Raw genomic sequence first — 13,292 nt, forward strand, 5'->3', positions numbered from 1 at the left:
GTCTCAAAATCTAGCCCTCTTTTTTTCTAGCTGATGGGCTGGCTATAAGCTGTAAGTTGAAATAAACCCTTTCGTTCCAAGTTGCCTTTGTTCATGGTGTTTTATCATAGCAATGGAAACCCTACCACAGAATAACAGAATGCAAGGACTAGCAGACATTAAAGAAATAAAAGAAAAATTAATTACCTTTTTTAAAGACAGGAATTACAGGTGGTCCTCCATTCCTCTCCAGGCTAAAAGGGGGCAAAATATCAAATAATAAAATAAATGAAGACATAGTATACCCAGAAAGCCATGAATAAATAAAGATTCCAGGTTCCATGTTCAGGGGCCTAATGATCTATGTCATACATGTATAAAATTGCATGTATGCTGCCTGCAGCTACCTTATCACTTAGTCATTTCAAATACTAAGCATAACTAAAATGGACCATTATGTTTGAAGTGATGGGAAGAAGATATGGTTTGAAAAGGAATGGCATAGTCTCATATGTGTGAATGCTTGTCCCATAGAGAATGGCTGTTAGGAGGTGTGGCTTTGTTGGAGGAAGTGTGTCACTGTGGGGGCAGGCTTTGAGGTCTTAAATGTTCAAGCTAAGCCTCAAGCTAAACACAGTCATTTCTGCTGCCTGTGGATCAAGTTGTAGAACCCTAAGCCCCGTCTCCAGCACTATGTCCGGGGCAGTCCTGTCTCCAGCAGCATGTCTACCTGCACACTGCCATGCTTCCTTCCACAACAATGATAGACTAAACCTCTGAACTATAAGCCAGCCCCAATGAAATATTTCATGATGTTTCTTTACAGGAATAGAAACCCTAAAATAGGACTCATACTGAATTTTGAGGAAAACAGAATTGAACAGGAACACATTTTCCATTTCCAACAGAGGTGTGGGAATGACTGGCTACAAAGTATAAATCATTTGTTGCAGATAGCCCTGGAACTAATTATATTTGATGCTAATTCTGTTCTCCTGTGATTGGTTGTGAACAATGAATGAATCCGCACTCAGGTGATTTCCTGTAAACCTGCTTCCCACCTTAATTTGTAAAATAAAGGAGAGCTGACGATTGGGCAGATAAAAGGGAAGGTAGAGTGGAAGGTGGGAAGAGAGGAGAAACTGAAAGAGGGAGAGGATGCTGAGGAGAAAGACGAAGAAGAGGAAGAGGAGGAAGAGGAAGGAGAAAGAGAAACCGCAAGTTCTAAGGGGTCTCATAGATGTGGAAGATGGTAGTGTAGTGGTAGATCTGCCCAATCTAGGCGCACAGCCTGTAATCATATTAACTGTGTTGTGTTGCCGGGGCATATTTGGGATGGAGATATACCGCAACAATTTGTACTAAATTAAATTTATAAAACAATAAAATTAACTTGTAAGTTATCACAATTAATGTTCAGATTTTCAGTTTTTAAAGGATTCTTAAAATAGACTTATCTTTTTTCTACATAAAATTACTTTATATAGCCATAAAATACTATTAGGTATGATTCCCTTCTTGTATCATCATAATAATAATATATTGTGAGTAAATCTTTCCCTATATATGAATGCCTTCCTACCTGGAAAGACTCATAATTCAGCTCTGTATGTAGAAGCAGAGAAAATAGTTCACGGTAAGTTTGGGTTTTTTTTGTTTTTTTTTTTTTTTTTGTACTTCTCATTTGACTTAGGTTATAATGAAATCATAATGTTGAGACAAAGTGAATTTTACTATTTTTCCTTCATGGAGTAATGCAATTAAAAATGAGGAAAAATTTTTGATATTTAAGAGTAAGCTTTAAGCAGAAACCTACTGCTGTTTATTTTGGTACAGAGATTGATAATAAACAAAAGCAAAAAGACACTTGACATTCAAAAATCAATAAAACCATGGCTTTGGCAATGAACATTCATTCAAGGTTAAATTTTTAAATTTATATTTGATACACAGAGGATATGCATTTCAAGGGGAGTTTTACATGGTGGATCCCTAAAATCTAAGATCTTTACTAATGATGTCACTTCTGAAACTTCTCTTTTTTTTTTTTATAGGATATTTTATTTATTTACATTTCAAATGTTATTCACTTTCCAAGTTTCCCCTCTGGAAATCTCCTATCCCATCCTCCCTCTCCCTGCTTCTGTGAGTGTGTTCCACCACCCACCCACTCCCACATCCTCACCCTGGCATTCTCCTACACTGGGCATTGAGCCTTCCCAGGACTAAGGTCCTCTCCTCCCATTGATGTCCAACAAGGCCATAAAGGCATAGTACCTTAAGGATGGAAGTCCCATCCTTTGCTGCAGTTGAAACTCCTTTAGGAATGCAGGATTGATCTTTGCATCTTTACTGATGTTATTTGTGATGCGCAGGAATTGGTTCGGCTTATTCCTACACTCAGTTAACAGAAGTCGGAAAGCATGTGCATTGTAAGTGAGGTAGCCAAGGGCACAGGAACATGCTGTGCGAACCTGAAACAGGACGAAATTTCTTACACATTTTCCTAATATTTTATTATGACAAAATATAACTGACAGCCAGGCAGTGGTGGCGCATGCCTTTAATCCCAGCACTTGGGAGGCAGAGGCAGGCAGATTTCTGAGTTCGAGGCCAGCCTGGTCTGCAGAGTGAGTTTCAGGAAAGCCAGGGCTATACAGAGAAACTCTGTCTTGAAAAACAAACAAATATACATACATACATACATATATATATATATATATATATATATATATATATATATATGAATGACAGAATATTTGCTATTTTACCATTTTAAATTACACAATTCACCAGAGCTAAATATATTCATGTACACTTTTTGAATATTACTTTGAGTTCAAATCTCAGTATTTGTCTTGAATTTTTTTTCTTGGTTTTTTGAGACAGGGTTTCTCTGTATAGCCCTGGCTGTCCTGGAACTCACTTTGTAGACCAGGCTGGCCTCAAACTCAGAAATCCGCCTACCTCTGCCTCCCAAGTGCTGGGATTAAAGGCGTGCGCCACCACCGCCTGGCTGTCTTGAATTTTTTAATAAGTGTTTTGATTGAGGGTGTCATATGTAGCATACGTAGAATTTCTCTTTGTCAAATAGGTTTATCACAATTTTATGAGAAGAAACGTAAATAGTGGGCTCTGAAGGCTCAGAGATTATTGATGGTGAGTGATGGAAAGAACTCAAGAGCCAGAGGTTGTGGCTAACTACAGGAAACAGTGTCTTCTACACACAGCAAGGCATTTCTACATATGAACTCAAAATAGTTTCAATAGCAAGCATAAATCCCATGCAAGCCCAACCCAGACCATACTCCAGCACACAATCCCACCCATGGCCACAGAGCTATTGGCAAATATTAGCTGCTGGGATAGGGAGCCTCCAGTGGAAAACATTCAGGATCATTGGAGCAGGACTGAAAATTGTGTCAATGTGGGAGTGGGGATGGGTAAAGGACAAGTTGAAAAGGAGACAGGCGAATATGATGAAAACACTTGGTATAGTTTTCTCAAAAAATCTAATAAAATTATCTAGCCCAATCAGGCAGCTTCCAACCACCTGGAACTCCAAGTCCAGGGGACCCAACACCCTCTGGCCTCCATGGGGACCTGCATCCATGTGCACATACCTACACAGACACAGACACACCTTATATCTGCATCCACATGCACATCCTACACAGACACATACACACGTTATTAAAAATAAAATAAATCTTAAGAAAATTTCTATAAGCTGGGCATAGTAGAACACATCTTTAATCCTAGAACTAGGAAGGCACAAGAAAGCGATCTCTGAGTTTGAGGCCAGCAAGGCCTACAAAGTGAGTTCCAGGACAGGCAGGGCTGTTATACAGAGAAACCCTGTTTTAAAAAACCAAATAAATTATTATTATTATTATTGTCAGTATTATTAACGTCTGTAAATGTTAATAATCAGATCTGGGTATAAGCAGACATCAGTCACCAGGTAGGAGCATGATGGCTCAAGCCTGCCAGGTCACTCATTCCACGTCCAGGTCACATCCTCTGCCCCTATTTTTAAAGAATACTGTTAATTGCCCTTGATTTCTAGTCACTGCTCACAATTACCTGTGAGCGTATTTGACGTATTTTAGAATTACTTAAGAATATTAAAAAATGAAAAAAAGGCTCACCCATTGACTAACAAATTTTTGTATATTTTAGTTAAATTTCTGTTTCATCATAGTCAATTTGCTTATATACTACATATTTAAAATTTAAGTTATACAAAGCATTGGGTATCTTTATGGCACTTTCTTACATTCTTGTCATAATTTGTTCTTAAGGTATGGTGCTCCTCACGAATCTGCATATCATTCCTTCACAGGGCATATGCCAAATTTCTGTGAAACCAAGATTGGCTTTGAAATAAGAGAAATCCTCCTGTCTTGGTGTCCCGAGTGCTGATATTACTGGCATGAACTCTGACATGAAGTTTTGTAGGTTCAATCTTGATTTTAGAATTAAAATAGCCCATTTCACAGGTTTTTGTTTTGTTTTATTTTGATTTGTTTTTGTTTGTTAGTTTTGGGTTTTTTTTTAATTTTAACTCAGATTAATTTGAACAGATAATAGATTTTAAACATTCTTAAAAATATTTTAATAAGCATGATATTAGAAAGTATCTTCTTTTTAAACTTACACTGCTTTTTGCTATGAGGTGATTGACATAAAGCACTTGTAAAGATATGTATACAGCTTTACCCAGAGACTTTTCCACCAATATTAATCATCAATTTTTCTTCTCCACCCTGACCTTCTTTAAGTTTTTAAAAGATGTGTGTGTGTGTGTGTGTGTGTGTGTGTGTGTGTGTGTGTGTGTGTGTACACGCACGTGTGCGTGCCCACGGGCTGTGACCCATCCAATATAGGTGCTGGGAGCCAAACTGGGGTCCTCTATAGCAGCAGTACATGCTCTTGAACCATCTCTCCATTATAGTTTTAAAAAGTTTAATTACAGTTGTTATATACTGCTTTTGTAAAACTCTGCTTAAATGTTGGAATTAGAATCAGAATTGTAGATGTCAGATATGACTAATACTATTTTTGAGTTAATATAAATTACATAGTATCCCAAGAAAAAGTGTCCTCTTATGTGGGCAAAGCACCGGTTACTGTTTGCAGCACTTTCCGTTTTACAAATAGCCTTTTCTTTCTTTCTTTCTTTCTTTCTTTCTTTCTTTCTTTCTTTCTTTCTTTCTTTCTTTCTTTCTTTCTTTTTTTTTTTTGGTTTTTCGAGACAGGGTTTCTCTGTGTAGCCCTGGCTGTCCTGGAACTCACTCTGTCACCAGGCTGGTCTCGAACTCAGAAATCTGCCTGCCTCTGCCTCCTGAGTGCTGGGATTAAAGGCGTGGGCCACCACGCCCTGCTTAGCCTTTTCTTTTTACCTCTTCGCTTCTTGCATACAGGTGGTAGCAGAGCCGCTGGACTGTTCCCAGTGAGACAAAAGCCTCTGGAATCCCAGCTCTCGAGTGAGCCAGGCTGGCTATTATATTACCTAGAATTAAAACATAGAAAAGCTCTTATATTATCTAAAACTGATAACTGATAGACTGCTTTTTGTTCACATGTGCATTTCACTGTAAAAGACTTAAGATCCAAAACCAACATGAAGAAGTAAGAAAACATGTCCATGTAAATGCAGGATAATTGTTCCCTGTAGTTGATTGCATTTCTGTAAACGTACTAAGACTTACACAGATTTATTTATATAAGAAGGAGAAGTTTTTAAAGCTGGAAGCTTTCTGTCTTCCAATGCTTCAAAATATATTCACTCTTTTGGGGTTATTAAGATTTTATTTATTTAAGTATGTGTTTTTCTTGAACCATAACTGTGCACCATGTCTACTTCTTGAGACACAATGGTCAGTGCATAACTGAATTCTCACTTTATAGTCTAAAAAATCATTAAAAGTTTGAAATAATAATTAGAAAAGGAAAGGGCCAAGGTGAGAGTTACTGTGTTCCTTTTCAGTGTGCAGAGTGCATGCCCATTGCTCAATGCAGAAATGGATGTTCAGTATTTTCAGGTAGCATAATTTGAAACTATGCAACAGGGAATCAAGCATATTTTAGTATTGTTGAGATTCCAATCTAAAATATTTTATAGTCTTGGACACAAAGCTTGTTCCTTTGTATAGATGTCATTAGATGTTTGTTGTTGTTTGTTTTGTTGTTGTCGTTTAGATATTTCTTACCTGTCAAGGCAATAGTAGGAGCATGGACTGAATTCAGACTGTCAGCTAAGATCTGAATCCCTCTTCCATACAAAGTAACATGTTCCACATCAATAATGGCTTTAGCTAATATGATGATCTAAAAGAGACAAAATGTAGAATTGGTGAACAGTTGCTACTCAGATTTTCTTGATCAGTTATGATTTGGGCACATTTTTAATGAGTCATGGGAATATTTGGTGGACTCTAACAGAAGAGATGGAGAGGTAGAGAGCACAGGTTACATTACTCCCCTCCAACCCCCGAAAATGGTCACAACAGTGACTATGACAGGCCATATTATCCTTTCTACAGTCCTTGCAACAGCTGTCCTTGAAGTACAAGAGAAGTGCTTAATGAGGTTTAGGTTAGAAAAGCTCTGAAGAAAAGCATGAGGCACCAAGGAGTCTAAATACTGTTCAGGGTGCAAGAAGCCGTGTAATCAGCTCACAGTCTGCAATTACACTTGTTTTCAACCCAGCCACGTTTCTCTACATAGTTCTTTAAACATGATGTGAGTAAGACACTTGCCTGCTGGCATCACAGGGTTGTTATAGACATCAAATGTAACCTAAAAAATTCCATATAAAGAAATCCTAGTAATGGACTTTCCATGAGGTAGAGGGGCAAATGTGCCAAGTACTAAATTTCATAAATTAATGAACATTTTTCTAGATCCCCAATGAAGAAGTGTTCACTACAATGCCATACTTGCCAATATGAAATGTTAGGATTGATCCATGTACCTGAAATGCTGCCATTGCCCTCTCTGTTTCAACGCTAGATTGAAGAAATGGCTCAAAAATAGATACAGTTATCAATCCAGTTTCCAATATCAAGTGCTGTTGAAAGCGATCGTTGAAGGCAAAAAGGGTTAGTGCATAACCTGCTTTCAGGCAGACTTCCTAGAGAAGGAGAAATCCCAATCATTTCATTTACTTCATCACATGTTCCTCATTGGCTCCTAGGTTGCTGACTATTACAATGCATTTTATTCTTAACAGGAAGAGAAATGTGACATTGTTAGGGGACTTTTTAAAGAAAAATAATTGCCTAATATTAACTGTCTTAGAAAAGTGTTTCAGAAGCCTCCCTGTAGTGCTAGATAAGAAGGGAATGGCTGGGGATGAAAAGGCATAACATTAAGTTAAATGTACAATTAATGGCCGATTTGGCGTTCGTCACCAAGCATAAAATTGCTGCCTGTCTTCCTTGGAAAATTTGATTATCATACCAGTACACAATCATGACCTACAAAGAGACATTTTGTATATTCTCTTAAATAATACACTTGCATGTTGCCATGGAGAGCATTTAGTCATAACTGATATTGTTTTCTTAGAGCCATCTCGCCCATGTGAGCACACAGAGGCTCTGTGAAGGTCTTACCTTATCTTTTGAGTGAAGAAGATAAAGGACATCAGAATATTCAAATCCTTCATCATTTTGTAATTCCTTTTTTAGCGAATTATTCCCTAGGACGATGCATGCCAATGAAAATGCCACCTCAACCTAAATATGTGGTTTTCAGAAATTACCTTCCATTCACAAATTACCAAAGAATATATTTCATTATGTAAATATTTATACAGACTAGATTATGGAAATATGGTTATAAAGGGTTTTAAAGCATGGTTATTGAGTATAGTTCTCTGACTACTATTTAAAGACTAACACAGCTTCTGCAGGACTGTTCCTCATAAATTTTAATGGCTAGGAAATATCCATCTCCTCTATGTCCAGAGACAACCACACATTTCCTTCTGAGGGTGCCATGGGTGGGGTGGGGTTCCCAGGGACAGTAGGGCATGAACAGAGATGCAGTCCCAATCCTACATATGAAGTCAAATCCCTTCCACTTCCAAACATAATTTTTAAGTATTTGCTGGCATGGGTTTAAAGGCTGTTTTAAGTTGCTAATGACCATAGGGCTGTCGACGTGTAAGGGGCCACCTAAGAATTTAAGCAAAGTTTTATAAGAGTAGCATCAAGGCAGAGTTGTTTTCTTTAGTTTTTAGAGTTGTTTGATTTACAGTTATCTTCCATTAGGAAACTGAACCATGTACATCCCTAGACTTAACAGACAGCTTTTGAAAGGGCTATATTATGCCTTTCTTGAGATTCCACCTTACACCAATCAGAACGGCTGAGATCAAAACTCAGGTGACAACACATGTTGGTAAGGATATGGAGAGAGAGGAACACTCCTCCATTGCTGGTGAGATCGCAAGCTAGTACAAGCATTCTGGAAATCAGTCTGGAGGTTCTTCAGAAAATTGGAATAGATTTACCTGAAGACCCAGCTATACCACTCTTGGGCATATACCCAAAAGATGCCCTACCATGCCACAGGGACATGTGTTCCACTGTTCCGTAGTGGCCTTATATGTGATAGCCAGAAGCTGGAAGAAACCCAGATGTTCCACAGCAGAAGAATGGATACAGAAAGTGTGGTTCATTTACACAATGGACTACTACTCAGCTATTAATTCCGAGGACATCATGAGTTTTGCAGGCAAATGGATGAAACTAGAAAATACCATCCTGAGTGAGGTAACTCAGACCCAAAAGGACATGCATGGTATGTACTCACTAAGAAGTAGATTTTAGCGGGGAAAAAAAAGAAGTACAGAATATCCAGGATACAATCCACAGAACTCAAAAAGATTAACAAGCTGAAGGGCCCACATAAGGATGCTTCAATCCCACTTGAGAGGGAGAATAAAGCAATCACGGGTGAGAAGAAGGGAGGGAGGGACCTGGGTAGGAAAGGGGTCAGGGAGGGGAAGAGGGGAACATGATCAGGTATTGTGAGGGACAGGACTGAAGCCCTGAGGGCCAGCATAATGAATGGAAACAGGCAACCTCAGGAGGTAGGAGGTGGGGGAGGGGACACTCTAGAATGTGCCAGAGATCTGGGAGGTGAGAGACCCTCAGGACTCAACGGGAGGAAACTTAGATAAAATGTTCTACAGTGTGTAGAGGGAAATTGTAGAGTCCACCTCCAGCAAAAATACAGGGCATCAAGTGGAGAGAAGGGGTTCCCATCCCACAGTCAAAAACTGACCCAAAATTGTTCCAGTCTAAAAGAACTGCAGGGACAAAAAGGAGAAGAGAATGAGGGAAAGAAGGTTCAGTGACCAGCCCAAATTGGAATCCAGCTCAAGGGGAGGCCCCACGGCCTGACACTATTACGGATACTATGGTATGCTTACAAACAGGAACTGCCCCCCAAAAGGTCCAACAAGCAGCAGAAAGAGTCAGATGCAGATATTTACACCCAACCAATGGACAGAAACTGGTGGTCCCTGTGGTTGAATTAGGGAAAAGCTGGAAGACGCTGAGGGGGAAGGCAACCCTATAGGAAGACCAGCAGTCTCAACAAACCTGGACCCCCAAGATCTCTCAGACACTGAGGCACCAACCAGGATGCATACACCAGCTAATAAGAGGCCCCCAACACATATACAGCAGAGGACTGCCAGTTGGGGACTCAGTCAGAGAAGATGCACCTAACCCTCAAGAGACTTGAGGCCCCAGGGAGTGGAGAGGTCTGGTGGGGTGGGGGTGTGCCGTTTGGGGGGTGGGTACATCCTTTTGAAGACATGGGGGAGGGAGATGTGGGAAAATAAAAAAAGAAGAAGGAGAGAGAGAGAGACAGAGAGAGAGAGAGAGGGAGAGAGAGAGAGAGAGAGAGAGAGAGAGAGAGAGAGAGAGAAGCATAGTGAAATGTTCTGTCCATTGTAGAGTCTAATTTTCAGGAAAGTGACTGAAAGTATTTAGGTTATAGTTTAACAAGTTTAAAAATTTTTGAAAAAAAATGGATAAAATGGAAGTTTTCCATAGTCTTATGAAATATTCTTTAAAGGTCTATATAATTTTTATTTATAATTGGAAACAAAAGTGATTTGTAGCTTATGTTTACTTTTATTTCCTACCAAACTTTCACAATTAAATCATCCCTTTTGTATCCTGAAAGGGGGTAGGGGCAAGTATCTTATAGTATCTTTTCCTATAATGTGTCTATAAAAGGAAATATACCAACAAGATTTTGCTGACAGGACCCTGATATTGCTGTCTCCTGTGAGACTATGCCAGTGCCTGGCAAACACAGAAGTAGATGCTCACAGTCATCTATTGGATGGAACACAGGGTCCCCAATGAAAGAATCTAAAGAAAGTACCCAAGGAGCTGAAGGGGTCTGTAACCCTATAGGAGGAACAGCAATATGAACTAACCAGTACCCCCAGAGCTCATGTCTCTAGCTGCATATGTAGCAGAGGATGGCCTAGTCGGCCATCATTGGGAGGAGAGGCCCTTGGTCTTGAGAAGATTATATGCCCCAGTACAGGGGAACGCCAGGGCCAGGAAGCAAGAGTGGGTGGGTTGGGGAACAGGGCAGGGGGAGGGTATAGTGGATTTTCGGAAAGGAAACTGGGAAAGGAGATAGCATTTGAAATGTAAATGAAGAAAACATCTAATAAAAAAGTAAATATTACTATTCATTAATATGTTAATCTGTATTTTTCTATTTCTCATAGCTTGAAAAACCTGATTCTTATGATTTATCTTTTTCAATATTATCTATAAAAGGAAATATTTCTATTCACTATCACATTATTATATATATATTTCCTTATCACTAATAGAGTCCCTGGAAAATATGAGAAGAAAATGTATGATAGTATTTGTTGTTATAGTTTCCCTCTTGGCCATCTAAAAATTCCTGAATTTTGGTAAAGGCTTTGGTAAAGGGTTTGAATTGATGCTGGCTTATTAAAGGCATGGATGGAAGAGTGACTAACTCTCAAAGACCGTATAGTAATTGGTTATAATCTGGCCTTTAGCACACTGGTTGACAGTCAGCCCACACTGTGTTGAGAAACAGTGCCATGCAACGCACTAACTAAGGAAGAAGGAAGCTATTCTATGAATACACAGTGAATAGCTAAGGAATAAGTGTGTAAGACTTTCATGTCATATTTGAAAAAAATATTTACTACATTAATCTTTTCTGCTTAAAAATTTTAGATTTTTGTTTTAAAAGTTAAGTTGTTATTCTTATAAACTTGCATAATCTAAGTTACACATTATTTGTAAAGGTGTTGTATATATTGCATTTAGTGTGTCAGAAACATTTGAAACCTTAATACATACCCTAATATTAATTGAAGGATGATTTCTTAGTAGCTGAATAAGCACTGGAAGAGCATTTTCCTCTACAACAAATTGTTGACTCATGGGATTGCTCGTGTGGGCCACACCTGTAAGGTTCTCATAGGTCAATGAGGTCATGGTTTTGTTTCATATTGTAAATTGTAGAGTCAAAACTTAGCTTGGCTTTGGTTGAAAAACCATCTTAAGGTAATGTGGCTAGCAAATTTTAAGAACATGGTATATTGACACTATTTCAATACTCCTGCTTTAATTCTTTAAAGGGCAGAATGAATAAGCATGGACAATTCATTATTAAAATTATAAATGGCTGAGCGTAGTGGCGCATGCCTTTAATCCCAGAGCTTGGGAGGCAGAGGCAGGCAGATTTCTGAGTTCAAGGCCAGCCTGGTCTACAGAGTGGGTTCCAGGACAGCCAGGGCTACACAGAGAAACCCTCAAAAAACAAAACAAAACAAAACAAAACAAAACAGAAATTATAAATGGTTTTTTATAATAGAGACACAGCACATAAAGTTGAAAAATGCTACATTGCTAAAGAATAACAACCTGCATTGTTTAAAAATACAATATCCTGATAGCCAAATTTATAGTTATTTTCTATTAAAAGTTTCTTAATCAAATGGACCAATCATGTGAAACTGCGCCAATTCCTCCCCCAGCCCCACCCCTTTTCTATAAAAGTCCCTAGCTTCCAAGCCTCGGGGTCGAAACTACTGTCTCCTGCGTGAGATATGTTTCGACCCAGAGCTCCGCCATTATGGCTCCACCATCTGGTCGACACTTCTGTCTCCTGCAGGAGGTATGTGTCGGCCCGGAGCTCCATCATTAAACTACCTTATGCTTTTACATCAAAAAAAAAAAAAAAGTTTATTAATCAAAAAATGAGCAATCACGAAGTTAAATTTTCTAGCTTTCTTAAATTGCATATAGTAATAACAAACATTATCTTTATAACATTCTATACTTTGAGTTGCAATCTTATATCAGGAGAAAAATTAATCTCATTTTTGTGAATATGCATAAATGTTTAATTTTGTTTGGCCAAGGAATGCCATTTCGTATATTGTAGGCTTATATACTTAAATATAGTATAAATATATTTATATGTACACTATATAAATATAGCAAACTTATATACTTAAATAAAAAATACAAGTTTAGGCTTCTTTAAACATTGACAAAGAGCCAGCCACTTATTTTTATTTGGAAAATTTAAATTAACTAAGGGGAGTAGAATGAGCAAAAAACATTTTATTTTTTTCTCCTTTTATCTCCTTCACCACCCCCATATAAGTATAGTTGTTAGGTGGATGATCAAGCAAAGATAGATAGATAGATTAGATAGATAGATAGGTAGATAGATAGATAGAGGTAGAAATATATATATATATATATATACCATTTACTAGATTTGCTTAATTTGTGTGACTATGTCTATGTATGCTTATGTTCCAGCTGGAATTACAGGAATGGTGCTAAAAATATGGATGCTAAAAACTGAAATAGCTCCTGGAAGAGCAATAAGCTGTATTAACAACTGAGTCATCTCTTTAATACCAATTTACTAGAATTTTTTAAATAAGAATACATATCATAGATTCCAGCTATAAAAGAGACATTGTTTTCTGGATTATTTATTTCTTATAATAGTTAATGAACTTCTACAGATATTTTTCATGAGCATGGAATTAAAATGGAGCTACTAACTTCAACATCTGGGTACTTTTGAGAAAATACAATTACATAGAGAAACAAACATGCACAAAAAAGATCTTTTCCGTTGTTTGCAAGACATCTACAGACTCTACTCTGACTTGCTATTGTCAGCAAAGAACCCAAATTTTATTGGTAGATCAATCACTAAATGTTCTGCAACTTTTTTCATGAACCCTAAAATGTCAG

General features: G+C 38.0%; 1 protein-coding gene across 5 annotated transcripts in view; it reads right to left on the minus strand.

Moving 5' to 3' along the window:
- The window catches only part of Ankar (ankyrin and armadillo repeat containing), a 57,605-nt gene that overhangs the window by 1,758 nt on the left and 42,555 nt on the right, over window positions 1–13,292 (minus strand). For 4 of the 5 annotated variants that reach the window (NM_001347063.1, NM_176980.4, XM_006496060.3 and 1 more), the window contains 7 exons: window positions 11,370–11,476; window positions 7,602–7,724; window positions 6,959–7,117; window positions 6,195–6,312; window positions 5,385–5,494; window positions 2,257–2,453; window positions 187–233 (listed from right to left, as the gene is read on the minus strand). In NM_001347063.1, the coding sequence (NP_001333992.1) occupies window positions 187–233; window positions 2,257–2,453; window positions 5,385–5,494; window positions 6,195–6,312; window positions 6,959–7,117; window positions 7,602–7,724; window positions 11,370–11,476 (861 nt within the window). Of the gene's footprint in view, window positions 1–186; window positions 234–2,256; window positions 2,454–5,384; window positions 5,495–6,194; window positions 6,313–6,958; window positions 7,118–7,601; window positions 7,725–11,369; window positions 11,477–13,292 lie in introns of those variants that run through there. The other variant, XR_003955720.1, reaches the window with a different exon arrangement.

Source organism: Mus musculus, chromosome 1 (genome assembly GCF_000001635.26).
Source record: "Mus musculus strain C57BL/6J chromosome 1, GRCm38.p6 C57BL/6J".
In the NCBI taxonomy this organism is placed as follows: Eukaryota; Metazoa; Chordata; class Mammalia; order Rodentia; family Muridae; genus Mus; species Mus musculus.